Source organism: Varanus komodoensis, unplaced genomic scaffold (genome assembly GCF_004798865.1).
Source record: "Varanus komodoensis strain SLA01 unplaced genomic scaffold, ASM479886v1 scaffold34_1, whole genome shotgun sequence".
In the NCBI taxonomy this organism is placed as follows: domain Eukaryota; kingdom Metazoa; phylum Chordata; class Lepidosauria; order Squamata; family Varanidae; genus Varanus; species Varanus komodoensis.
In genome coordinates this window covers 4,137,210-4,157,432 of record NW_025335854.1, presented here as the reverse complement: position 1 = coordinate 4,157,432, position 20,223 = coordinate 4,137,210, and the positions used below count along the sequence as shown (strand labels likewise).

The 20,223-nt window shown below is 45.0% G+C and overlaps 1 protein-coding gene across 4 annotated transcripts in view; it reads left to right on the top strand.

The window, feature by feature from the left end:
* PLA2G4A (phospholipase A2 group IVA) overlaps window positions 1–20,223 on the top strand; it is a 93,912-nt gene that overhangs the window by 13,377 nt on the left and 60,312 nt on the right. For 3 of the 4 annotated variants that reach the window (XM_044439158.1, XM_044439155.1, XM_044439156.1), the window contains exon 2: window positions 8,043–8,189. In XM_044439158.1, coding sequence (XP_044295093.1) covers window positions 8,157–8,189 — 33 coding nt within the window. In that variant the 5' untranslated portion in view covers window positions 8,043–8,156. Of the gene's footprint in view, window positions 1–6,215; window positions 6,687–8,042; window positions 8,190–20,223 lie in introns of those variants that run through there. The other variant, XM_044439157.1, reaches the window with a different exon arrangement.

The window sequence follows — 20,223 nt, the reverse complement described above, 5'->3', positions numbered from 1 at the left end:
ATTAAAGGTAAGCACTCACAGGGTACGCAATTGTGCAATACCCCATCCAGAAGAATGTGAGAAATTTGTGTTTATTATTGATTGGTCAAATGGTTATCAGTTCATGCTCTTAGTCATCAGTTGTGACCCTGAGACACTGGTTAGGTTGCATTCCTTAAGGGTGAGGAAGGGACGTGGCCATAAAGAGCATCGGAGGGAGGGCTGTCTGTTTTAAGGAAGGTATGAAGCAGGGCCAGGGCAACTTACGGCTCACAAAATCAAACATCAGCCACCTCTCGTGAACCATCAGATGTTTAACATCCCTCATTTTTGGTATTCCCAGGGTGGAGAGCAACACTTGGCTTTTCTAGGGGTCTATGCTTGATGTACTGGAATGCAATTTGAGCATTTTGCAGTTCTTTCCTTGTTCTTCATGTCTGGAGAAGGCTCCAGATTTCCCCAACACTGTAGAAATCTGAAATTAGTGGAGTATTCTGGGCTGTAGCCTTCCTCAGCCTGGTGCCTTTAGATGTTTTAAAGGACTCCCAGAATTCCTGACCTCTGACCTTCTTGGCTGGGGCTGATGGGAGCTGGAGTCCAAAATATCTAGAGGGCATCCATTTCAGGAAGGTTGGTCCATACCAACTGGCTGCCGTTCTCCGAAGTCACTCTTTACGGAGTATTTGCTTTTGAGGATCCTTGGCACATGAAAAGGCACCAGTGTGACTATTCCACATTCACAGAATGTTCTTCTTTCTGATACATGGTTGAGCACTGCTCTGAAGATTCCTGAAGCCAAGTAAGGCCAATTCGTAGTACCTTAACAGCATGGAAATTGGTACACTGCCACTGGAAAGAGTTTGGCTTCCACACCAGCCTGGTGATGTATAATATGTCTTGACCACATGGGCTGGCATTGCACCTTGAGTTGCTTTCAGTAGCCAATATGGCCTCAGCACATGGATAGATGCTTTATAGGCAAAGCTAGAGTGCTTCTGTGCATGTGTACTGGGTGGGAGGCATGTTAGTGCTTACCTAGCAACAGCAGCCATCCTTGAAAGCAAAATGCACCTTCGGGTAGGGATCCAAAGATCTGGCCAGAACCTGGCTGTCTTGTGTCTGCTGGACTACGTCCCCGACTTAAGAGCTGCACCAAGCTCTAGTCTGACAATGCTTGGAAACACTAGTGACCCCTTCTTTGCATTGGATTATCCTTGCACAGAATACACAAAGTCACGAGCACAGAAGGAAAACTGGGCTTTCTGTGACTCGCCTCTTAGATCCTCGGATGCTTTTGCCTGATTATTTCATATGCGCTTGTGTGGAGCCTGGGCTTGAGAATAGAGGGGAATTTTCATGACCTCTTAATGTTTTTACTATTTAGGCTTAGGGCTGGATAGCTTAAGTAACGGGTTGGATCCATACAATCCTCTATTTTTTAATTCTTACATTACATTCCTATACCTCACATAGGCAGAGATCTCTGGGCAGTTCATAGCATTTAAGTCACCCATCCAAATTTCAGCTGGGCCTGATCCTGCTTAGCTTCCAGGATTAGGAAGCTCTTCAGGCTACAAGGAAGCTTGCAGAGTTTTTTAAGTCTGTAAGTTTTAGAGGGTAGACCCATTGAGATTTATGGGACAAGTTAGTTGTGACCAAGTCTAACTTTAGAGTCTCCGCTTAAGCGTGACTAAGTCTGGATTCAACCCAATTTAAACACATGGTTCCATGGCTTCAGATTATTTGTATTTGAGGCAATGCCAAAAATACCTAATACATTCATTATCCTTTGCCATTTACCTTTCCTACCCACATGAGAACTCCTGATATTAAGTGGAATATCACTAGTGATATTCAACGGAAATAACACGGGCTTGCCTTTTATTGTGAACTCTGAGCAAACCTACTGCATCATAAATAAATAAAACCAAGTGACATTTCCGCAAAAAGCCAGTGCTGAGTGACAAACAATGAAAGATTTGAGTGAATCATGACGTCTCAAAATCATGTTTTCTATTGTCTTTGCTCAGACCTCACTGTGAAGAGAAGTTGACTTTTGAGAAACTGAGAAGTTCATTGACTCTTATTCGGGCTAATTATCACTGACGTTGCATGTTTTATCTGCAGAGGGTTGTGCTGGCATTGTTTAGTTTCTGTAGCAACCTTGCAAGATAAGTTACTGCAGCTCCCCCTTCACAGACAGCAACGGAGACGGGCACGGCACCAAGGCTGCTTAGTTAACGCTGTGGCAAGATCTGAACTTGGAGCCTGGGTGCCCTACATGCTTCCCCTAAAATCTCCTTGCATTTGGTCTTAAGTCTTTAACGTGTGACTCCTTCATTGGTGTTTAGTTCATTCCTCAAGCTTACATGGTATGTGAAACATAGCCTTGGCCCATTCTTTAAGAACGCACTGCCATTGTGTAGCACTAGCAGGATGGCTATAAAGTCACACAGCCTTTCTCAACCGAAACGGTGTTGGACTGCATCGTCAGTGCTGGCTGAGGATCGTGGGAATTGGGCTTCAGCACATCTGGAAAGCATGGGGTGGGGGAATACCGATGTGCAGCCTCATGGCAGGCGTACAGTGCACTCTGCAAGCCTCCTTTTCGATGGGATGTGTTTTTGAGCCTGCTCTGATCCCAGTTGATCCATGTTCCTTGGAGAAGAAACCCGATTGTCCCTTCCCTTGTAATTCTGATTATTTCAACCCGTGTGTTCTGGGCCGTGTCAACCTCCCCCAAGCTGCAGTGTGCTTTGCGTCACTTGGATTACAAGTCCCATCCACTGAAACATCTGAAGGACACCAGATTTGGGAAAGGGTGATCTGCATGGCAATGGGACCAGGTCGGGACGAAGGCTGCTTGTTCTGCCTGCCCCATTGTTGCACCCATATTCTGGACGGTAATGAGGGAGAAGAAATGGGAAACCATTATGGTAGGACTGAGCTTTGAATTAGGACATCCTTGGTTCCTTTCTCCATTGTCGCTCAGGAAGTATCCTTAAGCAAGCCCTGTGCCTCAAGATTCACTGGTGAAATGAATAGAGTAAATTACTGAATGGTTGCTTGTAAGATTTACTAAACTAAAACAGGTGGTGCTCTAGGGGTGAGGTCAGGCAGCTTCTGGATGACCAGGGCTATTTTTGCTTGTCGTGGGGTCTGAAACTGGTGGTGCCCCCCAAAAGAGCGAGGGATGTGACGCTGGTGCAATTTGATTTAGAGTGTGTCTGATTCTGGACCATCATTGTTATAGGCGCTGTCCCAATACTTGCATCTAAAAGAGGGTGTCTTCAGCACAGCTACGAACAAACTTTTTAATAATAATTTTAGAAAACTTCTTTGTGACGATATGGCCAATACACAACCTCAGGGCTTTTTTTTGTCATAGAATGCACCGGAACAGCGTTCCGGCACCTTTTTTTTTGACGTTTTGCAAGTGATTGTGAATTGCCCTGTCGGGCGTAGCAGGTTCATTAGCATAGTGCCTGCGGGCTGCTTGTGTGTCGGTGCTGGTTGTGAGGGCACTGCTCGGCTCGGGACGCTGCTCGGCTTGGGATCGGTCGTGTGGTTGTGTGCTGAGTGCTTACTGCCGGCGGCGACCATTATGTTTATGTGTGTGTACAGTGACTGACCCCAAGAGGTGAGTTCGGCACTTTTTTTTTTTTTTTTTTTACCAAAAAAGCGCTGCACAACCTTATACATACTTTGGTAAATAATACAATTAGAATATTATCTCTATTATTGATGGGCCCCTTTTACATGTTTTATAGTCTGATTCTGAAGTCTTTCTACTGAACTGGTGGATATTCCTATCTAACCTGTATTTAGAGCTGAGAATTCTGAATTGGATCCTACCCTTTTCCTTATGATTAGAGAGTTTCAGCTTCTGGGTGCTACAGAAATGTCATACATAGATACAGATGGATAAATAGAACTGTTGGGGATGAAAGAGGCCATTGTCCTTGGTGTACGTTTCTGGGCAAGGGTGACACTGACGCACCGGGGAGTTGGGTGAAGCCTGGGAGATGAGGCCTCCAAGACAGAGATGGTGGAGGTGGAAGAGCTTTTCTCAGGACCACCGTCTCCAGGTGTTTGGGCAGTCCCTGCTGGGATGGGGCATGGAATGGAGCCAGAGGAGCCTGCTATGATCCTTGAGCCCATGCCGTGGCATCGGGAGAGAGGGGCTAGCCGATTATAGGGGCCGCATGCAACTAGGAGGCCTGCCTGTCTCCAGAGGGGCACTTCCAGAGGGTTGGGGTCCAGGGTTACTCAAAAGGAGGGCTCTCGGAAATAGATTCTAGTATGGGTTCCACAAACCACTCTGTGCATGCTCAGAGACTCTTTCTTCACTGGCTATAGTTCGCTGGATGCACACTGGAAATAAAGAGCTTTTGCCAAAGAACAGTCCGTTGTTTTGAAAGAGAGAAGGGGCTCCCGACAGTAACCTTTAATATATGGCATGCTTGGCATGGCTTTTGGGGAAGGACAAGTGAGGGCATCCTGCCAGCAGACAGCTCAAGCAAGGAGGAGCATGCCCAGGACCTGCTCGGATTCTGTACCGCAAGGGCTCAAGCACTGCGCAAGCACTGGCTTCCTTCTCAGTCTTGCGATGCTCGGGCAGTTTCTTCTTTTGCAGAATCGCTCTTGTCGTGGGAATACCCGGTGGAAGCTTTCCATTATCCTTCCATTTCCAAATCCTTTCTGTCGCTCTGGCAGTGCGGTGCGCTCGTTCAGTCTCTTGCTCCTTGGTGGATTTCCCGTAGTGAGAAAACCAACAGAAGAACATGCTGCAAAAACACGGGAGGAAAACACATGGAAGTTGATGCCATCTGGGCCCCCTTTAAAATTCTGTGAGTGAGGCAGGGCAATTGGGCAAGAATTTTTCATCTGGAAGCACACTAGGTGGGTGAGAAGGGGTGTGCATGAGTATTCATGCCACAGCTGGCATTTGCTAAAGTCCCTGAGCACTTGGAGCATTTTGCCCTTTTATGTTTCCTGGAGTGGGTCTCATTCTGACCCATATAAGATGGAAACCATTTGAACAAGCTTTCTGGATTTTCAGGAGTCAGAAACAAGCACCGCTTGTGCATATCCTAAATTTCAGCAGGATTGGTAAAACATGCGGAGGGGTCTTAACTGTAGTTGGAGGAATATATTTTTATTTCATTCATTGAAATTTCAGGGAATCCAGTGAAGAACTATCAATCCGGCTCCAGCCGGAATTTTGAAGGTTGGGGAAGCTACCTCCAGGGTTTCACATCATAAAAAAGGAATAGCAATCATAGAATAGTACAGTTGGAGGGACCAGGAAGGCCATCAGGTCCACCCCCCTGCTGTTGCAGGACACCAAGTCACACCATCCCACTCAGGCGGCTGCCCAGTTTCCCCTTGAATGTCTCCAGTGTGGGAGAGCCCCCCACCTCTCCAGGCAGCTGGTTCCACTGTCGTATGACTCTGGCAGTGAGGAAGCTCTTCCTGATGTCCAGCCTGAATCTGGTTTGTGGCAACCTGTCCTATGCTCTGGCCTTAGCAAGAAGAGATCTTGGTGAGGACACTGGAACAGGCTGCACCAGTGTTGGCGAGTTTTCATCTTTGGGGTTAGCTTGTCCTAGGATGAAAAGTTCAGTTAGCACTTTCAGAGGACAATGGTTTGAAGCTGTTATCTGCCCTGCCAAAGAAAGGCAGGATATGCACTGAATAAACAAATGATAAGTAAACACTGGTGTCCTCAGCATGGGATCTCTTGATTTCCTACAGTTTGACAAACTTATTTCTTTATGGGGGAAACAGTGACAAAACCTTTTAACCTCTGTTAAACACAAAGCTGTGCATGTTTAGTTAGAAATAAGCTCGAAAGCATTCAAAGGGACTGAAAATTGGTTAGGATGACTTACAATTTGGTTGGAATATTGTCCATGTAATAGTGCTTGGGCACTTCTGTCAAACTTGGGATTCTTTTTATTATTGGCTAGAGAAACGGGACTTTGCATAGATTTTAAATATGTTTTTAAGCTATCATAAATGGAAAAAGAAGGCTGTGGGGGCTGACCCAGCGGGCTCGATGTTTTTGATGATGGATGTTGTTTGTAGTTTTCTTTTTGTTTTTTAGGATTATAATTTCAAATAAAACTTATTTTTTTAAAAGAGTAATATTGCTTGGGCATGGGGCTGGTGTGACCTGTGGGGCAGAGGGAATGTGAACCCTCCAGAACTCTAGAACCTGGAGGTGGGTTTGGAGATGCTCAAATCTCTTTAGACAGCATGTGGATAATTATTTCTTGTGCACAATGCTCGCCATTTCCCGAAAGGTGTGTCTACAGTTTTGCATCTCCGCTTGCAGTTTATATGGAAGGGGCTTGCTTATTTCTCCTTTATCTTCCCATTATTATTTTAACTGGTGGGGCTTTGCTTTGCCTTGCTTTGTTTTTTTGGCAACATCATTGAACAAAGTATTCACAACTCAGCCACCTGGATGTAAAGCCATGTATGATGCTTTGCTATGTTTTTTCACTGTAACAGAAAAAATGTGGAAAATATGGAAATGAAGAAGACACACAGAGAAGCAATGGCAAAAGGCTGACATAAGCTCATGCACGATTGTCATGAGATGAGCAGAACACCACTAGAGTAGACCAGAGAACCATCTTATCTGGCATCTTGTTTCCCACAGCAAGCTGCCAGATGACCCCAGGAAGTTAACTGGCAGGGTATGATGCTTACAATTCACAATAGGGTATTCTGAGCTCTTGGGTCACATTGTACCAGTTAAAGAACTGCAAAGAAAGATGAAGTTTGACACTACAAAAATGCAAAAGAGGATGGGACTAGAAATGATTCTTAAATTAAAAGTAACCTTCCTATCTGTTTTGGACTCCCCTTTCCTCATGGAATTACAATTATTTGGCCTTCTCAATTTTAATAGGTTTAAAAATCTACCTAGGCATAATATTAATGACTGCAAAGAGATTTTGCCCTGTGCAAACCCACAACAGCAGGCCTTCAAATCTGTGTTGAAAGAGGCAAAAGCATTGCTCAAAACATGAAAAAAGGCGAAAAGGAAACATGCCTCATGTTCTGCACTCTTATCTTTTCTCAGGTTTTCAGACAAATAAAAGCTCAGCTGAGCAGTGGCAGTCAGTGTGAGAAGACTGCAAGTCAGACTAGTCTCTGAGCAGTAGGGTGAACCAAATGCACACGAAAAGTTTCTAGCGCAGAATGCAAAGCTTGCTCATGAACCCCTCACATTCATGGGGCAAGAGATGGTTGGTGATGGTTCATTTTCAGTACAAAAGAGGTTCACAGATGAGGGAGCAGAACCTCCGCCCTTCCCTTTTGTCCTCTTCCCACATTAGTTCATCTCCCCAAGCATTTTCCTCGCACCTTGAATTACCTCTGGTATCAGAGCCAGGCTGGACTGGGGAGTAGTCAGGGCAAGACATTCTACGATTGCATCTAGTTTGCCATGAGATTTCCAGGTCCTTAGGTTTTCAGTCCCCCGGTAATCCCGATTTCCATTTTCTTTATTTGTATGCCTCTTTTTTTTCTCTCTTTCACCAGTGGTCTGCCTGCTACACTGTCTGGGCAGGACTGAAGTTTGCAGCTGGCACCACTGCTGAATAAACAGCAATGGGCAGAGATGTTTCCTATCAGTTACATTTGCAATGCTGATGGTGTCACCACCTAGGATCTTGCAAGGGCTGAGGTGATTTTGAAAGACCGCCCAGACTGTGAGGCCAGACTCAGGCCTTGCCTAAGGAGGAAACTCCTCGGAGACCAGCAGCAGCATCAAGCACATTTCTTTAGAAGATTATGTTGGCTTTGCCTTCTCGGTCATGGGGACTCCCCAGTTCTAGGAGCTGCAGGACTCTGACCTCTCGCCTCCTCATTGCTGTGGATTAACTGTGCTTTGCACCTTCACCTTTGCTTGGCTTTGTCCCTCTCTAAACCCTCCAAGAGGATCTGGTCTGTCCCAAGAGGGGTTTGGGGGTCAGTGGAAGCAAAAATAAACCTGGTGATACGCTGCAAAACAGAACGAGATTTTCAATGTTTGTTTTCTTTTACAGACCTTTAAAAGAGGCTGTGATTTCAACTTGGAAGCTTCCTGGCGTGAGCAAGCATTATAGAAGGTGTGATAACATTTGTCACTCCTGGGCCAGACTCAGTTCCTGGAATCAGGCATGTCCAGGATAGATCCTTACCAGCACATCACTGTAAGTAGATAAGATTTCTTATTTCCTTTGCCCAGTTTGAACTGCCAGAAATCATTTTAACAAGACTGGAGATCTGAGGAATTGTGCAGAGAGAAAGTTTAAATTATGGGTAAGGAATACTGTAAAGGCACTTGAGGTATACATAATGTAAGATGTTTAAGGGTATATTCAATGGCTGAGGTACAGAATAGAAATGTCTGGCCCAGGTATATTGGATTGCAGCTCCCATCATTCTCAGCATGCTGGCTGGGAGTTATGGGAGTTACAGACCAACATATTTGTAAGGCAGCAGGTGGGGAAGGGCTGGTCTCTTCCATAAAGACTTGAAACTTGTTAAAAGGAGAGCTGATATGCTGAGAATGGTAAAGTCTGCATCGGATACCATATGGAGCGAGATCTGTAAGCAGGTGCAATGGGTTAAATGAGCAGTTGATGGGGTTGCCCATAAGCAAATAATTTAGGAGTCTGGAAAAGCATTTGGTAGTCTATGTTGCAAGGGCGAACCTGTTTCCTTTGACACCTTTTATGAGACAGATTTGAAAGGTCAGTGTTGAAAGCTAGCCAGTGATTTTCTTTCTACAGAACAGAAGCGAACTCACATGAAGATCACAGGGCTCAACTTCAGTCAATACTTGTGGATCCCAAATGTTCAAACCATTCTTTGGAAATTAGGAACATGTCATGGGCTTGTAGGGTTTCTCTTTGTCTCCTATAAGCTGATTTCCTTTTCTCCTTCATGACTTGTTAAGCCAAAGCTCCCTGTGAACTCTGCATCAAAGTTAGCACTAAGCAGGATATCCTACTATGGTTTACAGTTCCAATTCCAGTCCTAGTTTGGAGGTAGTCTGGTCTGGTCTGGTCTTCTTGCCCCACCCCACCCTGCAAGCAAGGGGGCATTTATAGGGCAACCCTTAATCTGTCTTTGATTCTTAAGAAACAGTGGTTGTAGCACCTAATCAACCAGAGGAAGAAATCCATGCCAGCAAATGAAGGAAACAGCGAATGAACCTGTGATATGCTCCCAACAATTCATTTCATGCATTTATTTCTAAAATGCAATATTATGTCAACTCATTTGAATGAATTATTTTCAGCAACTTCAATGTAGGGTACAATACAAAGAATTCACTTAAAAGAAGCAACACAAAATAACCAGAAAGTGATTAGCAGTTCAGAACTTTTCTGCATGAGGCTGTTAATTCTCTTTAGGTTTCAGCGTAGAATTGATGTCCAGCAATTTCCTTTTCTTCTTTACCACTGCATAGCCTCTAGGTGGCACTATGGTAAAGCAGAATAACATGAATACACCAGGGAGAAAAGTCATTTCCTTTTGCTATATAAATAATATATATATTATTCAAAAACTTTCAAAAAGGCTGTTTAAAAACAGAAACAAGACTGGGGCTTGGGGGCATATCGCTGTTCTAAAAGAAGAGCCATAATCAGCTGTTACTAAGGAATGACAAATTCACACTCAATGCCTTGTGTAGAAAAGCTCTCACAAGTCACTGTTAATTGATATTGTTTTATTGGATTCTATTTATTTATGGTTGTGAGCCGCCCTGAGGCTTCGGCGAATGGGGCGGCATAGAAGTCCCCTAAACAAACAAACAAACAAACAAACAAATGCCATCATGAAGGTGCCCATAATTCTCTTCTCCTTTTGATGTGCTCTGGATAGTGAAGTTGCCCATTCTTCTATAAGAGCAAGTTTTATGTCACCTTGACTGTGTAGGTTCCCTCAGTGCTCACATGATTTTTGCTTTGCCATATATTTTGGCTGGCAGTGATAGATATCACTCTGCCAGTGGTAGAGTTTATATTCTGTGCTCTTGCAATTAGTGAGCCACACGTTAAAATATTTGTGAGGTTAAGCATTAGTGGGGCTGTGGATAGATACCAATATATGTGTTGGGGTGCTGGTGGACCACAGGCTAAACATGAGCCAGCAGTGTGATGCAATGGTCAAGAGGGCAAATGCCACCCGTGGTTGCATAGCCAAAAGTGTGGCTTCTAGATCGAGAGAGGTATTACTACCACTCTATATGACTCTGGTGTACCTGCACTGAAGTATTGTGTTCAGTTCTGGGGTTCAATATTAAAGGAAGGATATTACCAGGTTGGAACTGGTGCAGCGTAGGGCCACAAGGATGGTGGGTGGATTGCAGGGAAAGCCATATGAGGCAAGACTGAGGGAGCTGGGTCTTTTCAGCCTGGAGGAGAGGAGACTCCAAGGAGATCTGTTGGCGACATTTAGGTACGTGAGGGGGTGCCACATAGAGGTGGGTAGAGACCTGTTTTCCCCTGCGGAGGAGGGCAGGATGTGTTCCAGTGGAGGAAAGCTCAGGGAACCAGTATTCAAGGTTGAGGCAAGGAAGTACTTCCTGACAGTTAGGACCCCTACGATATGGAATGGGCTTCCACAGGAGGTGGTTGAAGCCTCGTTGGTGAGGGTGTTCAAGGATAGGCTGGACATACACATGATAGGTATGTCATGAGTGCAGCTGGCTGGAGCCAGGGTCAGACTAGATGGCCCCAGGACATCTGCCTTGCTCTGTTTCTATATTAATTGTTTCACCAAAGTGTCTTGGGGGATGTAAGCACTCTGAATTTGGAACTGGAGCAGGTGAAGATGCCCATAAACAAGCCATTAGTTTCAAACCAATAAGTATCTTTTTAAAATCACTTGATAGCTTTCTATATAAAATCTTTTGTCTTTTGTCTTTCTTCTGTGCTTTCCTTTGTTCAGGTGAATGCCTTTGGGTTGCCCTGTGGGCCTTTTATCCCATGTTTGGTATAGGCCACTTTCAGCAGGCTTGGGCAGAAGTTGTAGCTAAAAAGAAAAAAGAAAAGGAGGTTTACCAAGAATAGAAAAGACTAATTCTTAGTCCAATATTGAAAGCCATGTACTCCGGATGAGTACATGTCTTGTTTAGAAAGCAAACAGGAAGTTAGAGTAACCACAGAACAAAAGAGAGATCCTGCGTGTATGGGTCTGTATGACAGATGCAGCAGGAAGTGAGGTGAAAGAGTATGGAAAGAAGATTCCTTCTCAGTGGTGGCCCCCTAAGAGGGAATAATCTACCCACTGAGGCTGTTCTGGCACCAACAATGTCCTCTTTTTCAGCATCAGGCTAAAACTACTTCTGTTCCCAAGCATTTCTTGACAGATGTTGGGTTATGTGAACTGTTTTACTAAGTCTAGTTTTTATTGAAAATTATTTTAGATGTTGATAATTTTACCCTGTTTTAAATTTGTGCATTGGAATTTTATATGGTGCTTTTATTGCATCTGTAACTTCAAAACTGGTGGCTGCTGCATATAAATATTTTCTTTAATTTCTTCATAAGGAGAGGCAGTTGGAGCATCTGCCTGCTCCATGTGCATCTTTCTTGCACTTGTGTTCGTATAGGAGTGAGTTTTACAGGAAGTGCAAAAGTTCCATCCTCTCCCCCATATTTCTGGGGGGTGCCTTTTTGCCACTAGCCTTGCTTTCTGTCATGAGTGCCCCCTTCCGCATCAGACTTAGACTTGAAGACCTACTGGCATCCCACGGACTTTCACACATGTCCAAGTCTCATTTTATTTATTTATTTAAAACTTGTCTACCCCAACCCTATGCACAAGTCTCCAGATGGTCCGACAACAAAGGCACAACATAATATCTGATAAAAGCCCAGCTAAAATAAAAATCAGGTCTTAAAATAATGGGAAAATAAAAAGGTTTTGGCCTGGCACCGAAAAGAATAAAATGTCGGGGCTAGGCACACATCTCTGGGAAGCATTTTCCACAGCTGGGCTGCTACCACAGAGAAGGCCCTTCTCCGTGTAGCTTCTCTCCTAATCTCTCTGAAAGAGGGCTCCCAAAGAAGGATGTCCAACCCAGATCTTAGGGGGCAGGCAGGCACATAGGTAAGGAGACGTTCCTTCAGATAACCAGGTCCTAAACCATTTAGGACTTTATAGGTTAACACCTTAAATTGGGCCTGGACCATAATTGGTAGCCAGTGTAGATGGTAAATCACCGGTGTTATATATGCATTCCTGCTGGTCCTTGTTAACATCCTGCTCTATTTTGGACCAACTGAAGTATCTGGACCATCTTCAAGGGCAGCCCCATGTAGATCGCATTACAGTAGTCCAGCCGGGAGGTTACCAGAGCATGGGTCACCGTTGCGAGGCTCTGCTCATCCAGGTAAGGACACAGCTGATGAACCAGCCGAAGCTGAAGGAAAGTGCTCCTCACCACCGCAGCCACCTGGAGTTCCAGGGACCCCTCTGGGTTGAGGAGCACTCCCAAACTGCACACCTTTTCAAGCAAGGACTCTATATCTTTTCAGACAGATTTGCTACACTGTTTTGCTTCTACCGCAGACCTTTTTTCCCCTAATCTGCCGAAGGGCGTCTACAAATCACTGGCTTAACTTTAAAGAAACAGTCCTCGTGGTGGCATTGGTTTCTTTGTTGCCTTCGAACCTCATGCTTGTGGTCCAGTTGCTTCTGCACCCTCTCCTTTCTTCCCCTTTTATTTATTTTCCCATTCTGACCTTGGCGGCAAAGAGCACCACTAAAGACAGTGCAATTCACTTCTGAGCAGACATGTAGAGAGTGCCCTGTTGCTCTTCCTGCACTTTAAGTGGCGTGAGGCGCGTGACCCTCACACCTTTGCATGGGAGCATGCAAATACGAGCAAGGTGGTTGGACTCCCTCAAAGAGGATGCGGGCCAGAGTGCAGTTCAGCTGAAAGAGTTGGATCAGAAAGTGTGGCAAGATTTGGCCCCTAGGATGGCTTATAGTCGGAGGCAACTGAGCAGCTGAACAACAACATTAGCAAATACTGTTTCTATTCTTTAAAGAATACTTCCTCTTTGCGGTGCCACTGTCTCTTAGCCCACCACCCCAGTAAAGAGGGTTTAGCACACTCTGAAATAGATACCATGGAGAAAATGCAGCAGATTAAAAGGGGGTGAAGCAATTAGCCTGACAAAATCAGAGACAATGGCAGAAATAGTGTGAGAAGGCTGAATATTCTCACACTGGTAAGAATATGCCGGTAAGTCATGCGTTGCAATGCCGGTAAAAATTCCTACTACATTTCCTTCGAAATTAGCCCTGGTCAAGGGTTTTCTATGAAAACTTAGGAATGGGTTGCAGTTCCCATCAGGATTGTGTCAAGTTCTGTCTTGGAGGGTGTGTAGATTCTCTGGGAATAGTTCACTGCACGTGTTTAGGAACTGTTGCAGGCATTTTAATCATAATGCTGAATTAGCATGCTGCTAAAAATACTGCATTGGACTTCCTTGAAATGATCTGATCAGCTCTGCGGCTTTGGGGTTTTCCTCCAGAGTCACATTTGTTACTGAAAGAGCTTCAGAATGCAAGCGTTTCACGTCTGGCGGGCGTTACTAATGACAGTGTAATGCATTGAGTTTTTAGGAGGGTTCTGGGGAATCTGAAGGGGAATAGTGCAACCTTATTGCAGTAAATTGCATCATGTGTATGAGTGGCAGTAAGGTGGTAGTGCCACCTCCTGGACAAAAGGTCTTCCTTAAGTTGTAATCATATTCACAAAAAATCCAACACTTGTTTTAGATGCAACACAGCTGACTGCACAAAGAGAGCCCTTGTAGCAGAAAACCAAGGTGCTTTAAGGACGCCATTGTTCGTGGATCCCTAGGAAGGAGCAAATTAACCCCTTGATACTTCGTTTCCTTCTACTTGGTTGCAGGTTGCTGTTGTTGTTCACATTGTGTTTTTAGTCTGCCATTTTTCCTCCTGTGAGGAATGAGAGGCAGCTTGTGCAACTCCGTTTAACCCTCACAAGAACCCTGAAAGGTCGGTTAGGCTGAGAGTGAGAGTTTGGCCCAAAGTTATCCAGTGAGATTCATGGCCAAGCGGAGACTAGAACCTGGATCTCCCAGAACCCCACTCCAGCGCTCTGACTGACACACCACACTGGCTCTCGGCAGGCATTTTATTAAGGGGGATTGTCCGAGTTACATTCCCTGGAAGTCCCTTCAAACTATGGCGCAAAAGGGATTTGCTCTCCATGGACTCTAGCATGCAAGGAAGGGATCTGCTCCTTCCCCGCAAACAGCCTGCACCTACCACTGCATCTGAGGAAGGAATCTGCACTAAGCCTAGAGATGCCAACTGCTTCTTGGACACCCCTCCTGGCAGCCTCGTCTCTGATACGCGATTCTGACCAGGCCTCCACTTTTCCCCACTCTCGAGGAGAAGCACCAGCTTGTTCAGTCAGTCCTGCCAGGTTAGGGTTTATGAAGGGCTGGCAAAAGCCTTTTTGGAAATCCACAAGGCAACAGAGCTTCCAGAATCCTGCACCTGAGCATCCTCTAACTTGACCCTTGTCTCTAGTCAAGGAGTACCCTTGCTGTCAGGAGCTGGAATTTCTCCTTCATTCATTCAAAAGCCACAGACCATTTTCTTTGCAAAGTGTTGAAAGTTTAAAGCCTTTTATTCTAAATAACTTCACGATACACAAGTGATGAATAGTACAGGAGCCGTTGATGGTAGTTCTAAGCAACACAAATGCCCCCTCCTTCCTGACCTAAGATTTATGACGTACTTTTAACCCTGCGCGTATGTCCCTCCCCACGAGGGCTAGATAAACCCCTCTCCCTCCTTCTTTGACTTTGTCTCTCTTCTAATTGGCTCAAACGCCGAAGTCTTCTCCTCAGCTGGGCATTCTCCATGGCAACGGGTCGTCCCATGGCCTGCTGAGTAGCTTCTGCAGGCTGGACAAAAACGTCGTCAGAGTCAGGCGGTGGGGGGCGGGGGGTGTTTGTGCTATGGGCACCAAGTAGAAATCTTTTTGCTCTAAAGCCTGACTCACTGGGAGTTTCTCTCTCTCTTATGTGTGTTAACGATTCCTCCGAGTTGTTTGGCACGGCAGACATTTCCCCATCATTTCTCCTTTTCCCATGCTCCCCTTCTGCCTCACTTTCAGTGTTGTTTCTTTGGGTAGATATGTATTTTAAAACATGACCTGTTGGAAGAAGAAACTTCAACATTGGAATCAGCCATGCTTCTTCTTGTGTGGTCACCTGAAGCTCACGGGGGAAGCTTGTAGCAAGATCAAGGCACGGAAGCAGTTTAGAGCAGGAGCAATGCAGGACAGTGAATAGCACTAAGGTCCTACTGGCTGGACCTCTACTAGGAAAATAGGAGGATGTTGTCTCAGCATGTCACTGAAGCCAACTGAAGCCTTAAATAGGCCTGCAGTGTGGCCTGGGAGCATGGCTGTGGCAGAAACACAAGCAACACCACTTGTGACTTGCTAGGCAATTGGGAAGAAGAGGGGAACCTTGCTGATCGGCATTTAATACAACATAACTCAGACATAACTGATTAAAAACACTACCAGTGAGCATTGCAAAGCATAGTTCTAATATAATTTGGTTTCATCCAAATTGCATTGAACAGCAGAAACTTCAGTGACTGGCCACATATCCGACTTCGTTGACTGTGAGTTGCAGCTGTGAGTTGCAATGAGGACTTTTACAGAATTTTGCTGGCAAGAAACACCTAAAGGATTCCACTGCCCTGGGCCTGGTAGTCACACAGTCTGCTCACGGCTGAGGGATTATACATATGGAGAACTGTAAAACTAGCTTCAGAAATTTTGGCCTAAACACCACATCAAAGAGGATTGGTTACCCCAGTTAGCTCGGGAAAGAGGGCACCTCTGTCTGACACCTCTGTTCCTCAACTCTCCTTCTCTGGCTGCAGCAGAAGAGGAGTTCCCATCACTTGGCCCACCCCAGTGCCTCTGCTAAGGGATCGGCTGAGAGGCTTTGCAACTCTAAAACCTGCTGCCTGAGTTTACTTCTTGTCCTCTTACCATCCTCTACTCTCTTCCTTTTATGTCATGTCTTTCAAGACTATAAGCCTCCAAGCAGGGAGTAGCTTATTACTCATTTATGTAAACCACTCTGGGAGTCTCTGTGGTTGTTGAGCCAAGTAAAAATGCCTTTAAAAAGTAAATGGATCTAATCGCCCTGTCATACAAATTTTTAAAAGGGCAGCTTTCACTCACTTCTCCTAAGCAGTCAGGAGGGTGAATTATAGGACGAGATCCACATACCAGAGGCCCTTGAATGCAGACTACAAGAAAAATAATCTTGCACACTGTAGTGCATACAAACACACTCCTTTCCTTGTACTCCATGACTGATGTCTGGGAGGACTGAAGAGAAGTTATTTTCAGCCTAAGAGTAACATTGAGCTCTCTGTGTTTATGCTTTCAGAGAACACAACACCAGCTGTAACAAAGCTGATATTTAACATACAGCAAAACCTGTATTTATCTAAACCTCACTTGCAGTCCGGTAGCTTGTAGGATGACTTAACAAAGAATGCTTAAAGTTCCCAAAACAATTTTTGTGATGCAATAGAAACTGGGTACATTCCCTTGACCCTTGTGTGCTTCTGGTTAGGAAGTCGATTCTGCCTTTGAAGAAAAAGTGCTGAATTTCTAATGAGACCAAGGATAAACTGGACACATAGGTGCAAACAGGTGCAGCCCAAAACAAGATGTTTAAAATCAGCTAATTGAAACAAAGGAATGTGATGCACAGAAGAAAGAGAAGGGATGTTGTGCTTAAAATGCTGCTAAAACGGCAAATTCTATATTAGGCTGCATTAATAGAAGTATCTCTTCCAAATCACGCAAGTCCTAGTTCTTGACTCAGCCCTGGTTGGGCCTCATCTGGAGTACTGTGTCCATTTCTGGGCACCATAGTTTTAAAAAGGTGCAGGAAAGTTGGGAAGGGTTCACGGAGGACAATGTGGATGATCCAGGGACTGGAAACAAAGCCCTGTGAAGACAGATTGAGAGAAGGTGCAGCCTCGAGAAGAGAAGACTGATGGGGGAATGATAGCACTCTACAAGTGCTTAAAGGCTGCCACAAAGCAGAAGGACAGGATCTTCCTCTTTGTGTTTGACACCAAGGTTCAATTTGGATGCCAGGAAGGACTTCCTGAAGGTTAGTACCTCTAGGAATGGGCTTCCACAGGAGGTGATTGAGGCCCATTGGTGAGGTTGTTCAAGGATAGGTTGGACATGCACATGGTAGGCATGTCATGAGCAGAACTGGCTGGAGCCGGGGGTCAGACTGGATGGCCCAGGAGACCCCTTCTGACTCATTCAGTTTCTGTTTTTCTATGTTTCTATCTCTGCTTGATCATTCAAGAGTGTAGAACACAGAATAATGTTACAGGCTCAAGTTACAGGAAGCCAGGTTCTGGCTAGATAAGGACAAATGTCCTGCTTTTAGGACTGTGTGGCCATGGAACCAATTACCCCAGGTGGTTGTGAGTGTTCCCATACTAGAGGAGTTCAGGATGCAGCTGGACATCTGTCAGAGAGGGATGGTTTAGCTTGGAGTTCTGTACTAGCAGGGGTTGGACCTGATGGCCTTCAAGGCCCCTTCCATGTATCTGAAAATGGCACGAAGGGCTAAATATTCTTGCTACACTGGACTGTAGTGCAGTGGTTTTCAACTGGTCCACAAGAGGTTTCTTGCTGGTCTGTGGAGAGGCCACATCCTGCTCACTGTGGACTGGTGTGGGCTGCCTGTGCTCCCCCACGTCTTCCCCAGTTGGCATTGTGTTCTTGGGGGGTGAGTCGGTGCCACGGCGGGGGTGGCAGGGAAGGGAGAGATGGCTTTTTGTTTTTGCCTGTGTGGTCCTCAGCTGCCAATCCCAGCTGTGGAAAGGTTGAAAACTGCTGCTGTAGATGGCTAATTTGCTAAATCCACGATTTTCCATTCAAATTCTGCAGTCAAAGTTCTGTTTGTCTTGGAGACATAAATCATGATGTATAGTAAAAGGTCTATGAAAATAAGTGTACTTTACTATGAAAATTATATGCCAATCCTATTGTTCTGAAGAATTAGGATAAATCCATCTGAGCTCGTGCTGTATCATCATGTAAATGGAGAAACAAAGAAAAGTCCCTTTTTTAGATCCTTAAATAGAAATTTACAAGCAATTAAACTGTTTGATTATCTTTTTATGGGGCCCAGAACCCCCAGTACTTTCTTCTCCTGCTGCACTTTTTTTCTATCCCTTCAGATGATTTTTTGAGGAACCTTATTATCCAAGGTTCCACTGATTCTTGCAAAAAAATTTTAACTGAGTGATTGGAACTGGAATTGCACTTTTGGCCTTTTTGTACATTGAAAGTTACACCCTGTTTTTAGAACAATCTTCTTTAACTTCTAATGATTATTATGCTTTTAAAAACATGCCAACATAGTTAAATGCCATAAATCTGCTGTTCAAATCTCATAACTTCTTAGAAGACATCAGCAATATAATGGTATTCGGTTCAGATCTTTGCCTTTGGTCAAGGTCGTCAAGGATAATGGAAGAGACACCTGGACAACCTCCTCATGTTTGCTTTCCTTTGACTCTGGATGTTGATTCATTACAAGCTCAAGATCTGAGCATTTTAGAGAATCCACGGGGTGTGGGGGGCACATGGGAGAGGGAAAAGGAGCAAAGTTACAACCTCAAAAGCCAAGAAACCTTTTTTTGGTTCTGCCATGACTCTGTTAGGTGACTTTAACAATTCACTGTTACATAGAAACATAGAAACAGAGCAAGTCAGAAGGGGTCTCCTGGGCTATCTAGTCTGACCCCCGACTCCAGCCGGCTCCACCCATGACATGCCCACCATGTGCATGTCTAGCCTATCCCTGTTCTTTTGGTTCGAGCCACCATTGCCTCCACACTCCCCAGTCTTCAATCTAGAGATAATAATAGTGGCCTACTTGGGAAAAAGGAGCGTGAGAGAGAGAGAGGGAGAAGAATCAAAAAAGACAGACAGAAGGTGTGTGAAGTGTTCCAAACCTTTCTCTACATGCCGTGTCCATGGTAAATATGTTTAATAGCGCCATTTTCAGTTTGAAGCAAGTTCATCACTGTGTCCTTTAGGAAGGGAGGGAATGTGCTTTAGAAATGCAGAAACACAGAAACAACACAAGTCAGAAGGGGTCTCCTGGGCCACCTAGTCTGATGCCCAGTTCCCGCTGGTTTCGCTTATGTAATCCCCAACATACAGTTGTCCAATCTTTCCTTGAACACCCACACTGATGGGGCCTCAACCACCTTCCTTGAAAGCCCATTCCAGATCCTAGGGGTCCTAACCATCAGGAAGTGCTTTCTGACATCCAACCTGAAGCCTGGTTTCTTGAGCTTTGCCCCAGTGGGACACATCCTGCCTTCCTTTATGAAGAAAGCTCTTGAAACAAAAGATCTCCATTTCTAAATACGTACTCCGATTTCCTGGCCACTCCCAAGAGAGAAAAATATAGGTAGAGACTTGTCATGTTCGGTTTCAGTCCATTGGTTTTGCATTCTTGCCTTTGAATAGGCAAACACTGAAGAACATAGGAAGAGAAAACTGAAGTGCCCAGTAGGCAACCTGGACTGTGTCCAGAGCTATCTCAGCCCTACAGTGAGAGTGAAAGGTAAATTTGCATTCTTGATCTGAAAAATGGCAGGATACCTTCTGGGCAGGACCCAGGTATGCAAAGGCAGAACCCGGTAGGACAGGTAGGTAAGAAAGGAGACACAAGAGAATGTGTGGGTGTGGGGGAAAGCCAGTACTTGTCCTGACAGATGAGGCCACAGCATGGGTTATTATGGGAGAAATCTGAAAAAATGGAGTTCAAGGGTTGCTTTGGTTTCAATTTTAGACCCCTTCCATTGGCCAAAGTTACCTCCAATTACTGGAACTCATACAAGGAGGTGCCTGTGAAAACTATTTGGAAATTTTAGTTCAAAATAAGTTTTACTGGGCTGTTCACTGGAACTAGTCAGTGGGAAAACATCTCACTGTTCTGGACAGCTGGTCAGTTTCTGCATGCAAGCAAAAGTGCTGGTGCTTACTTTTCAAATCCCATATGGATTAGGGCTCTTGTACCTGCAGAATACCTCCTCTCATAGCAACCTGCCCATGCACTGAAGTCATCTTGAAGAATTCGCTTCCAAGCTGCACTGCCTGAT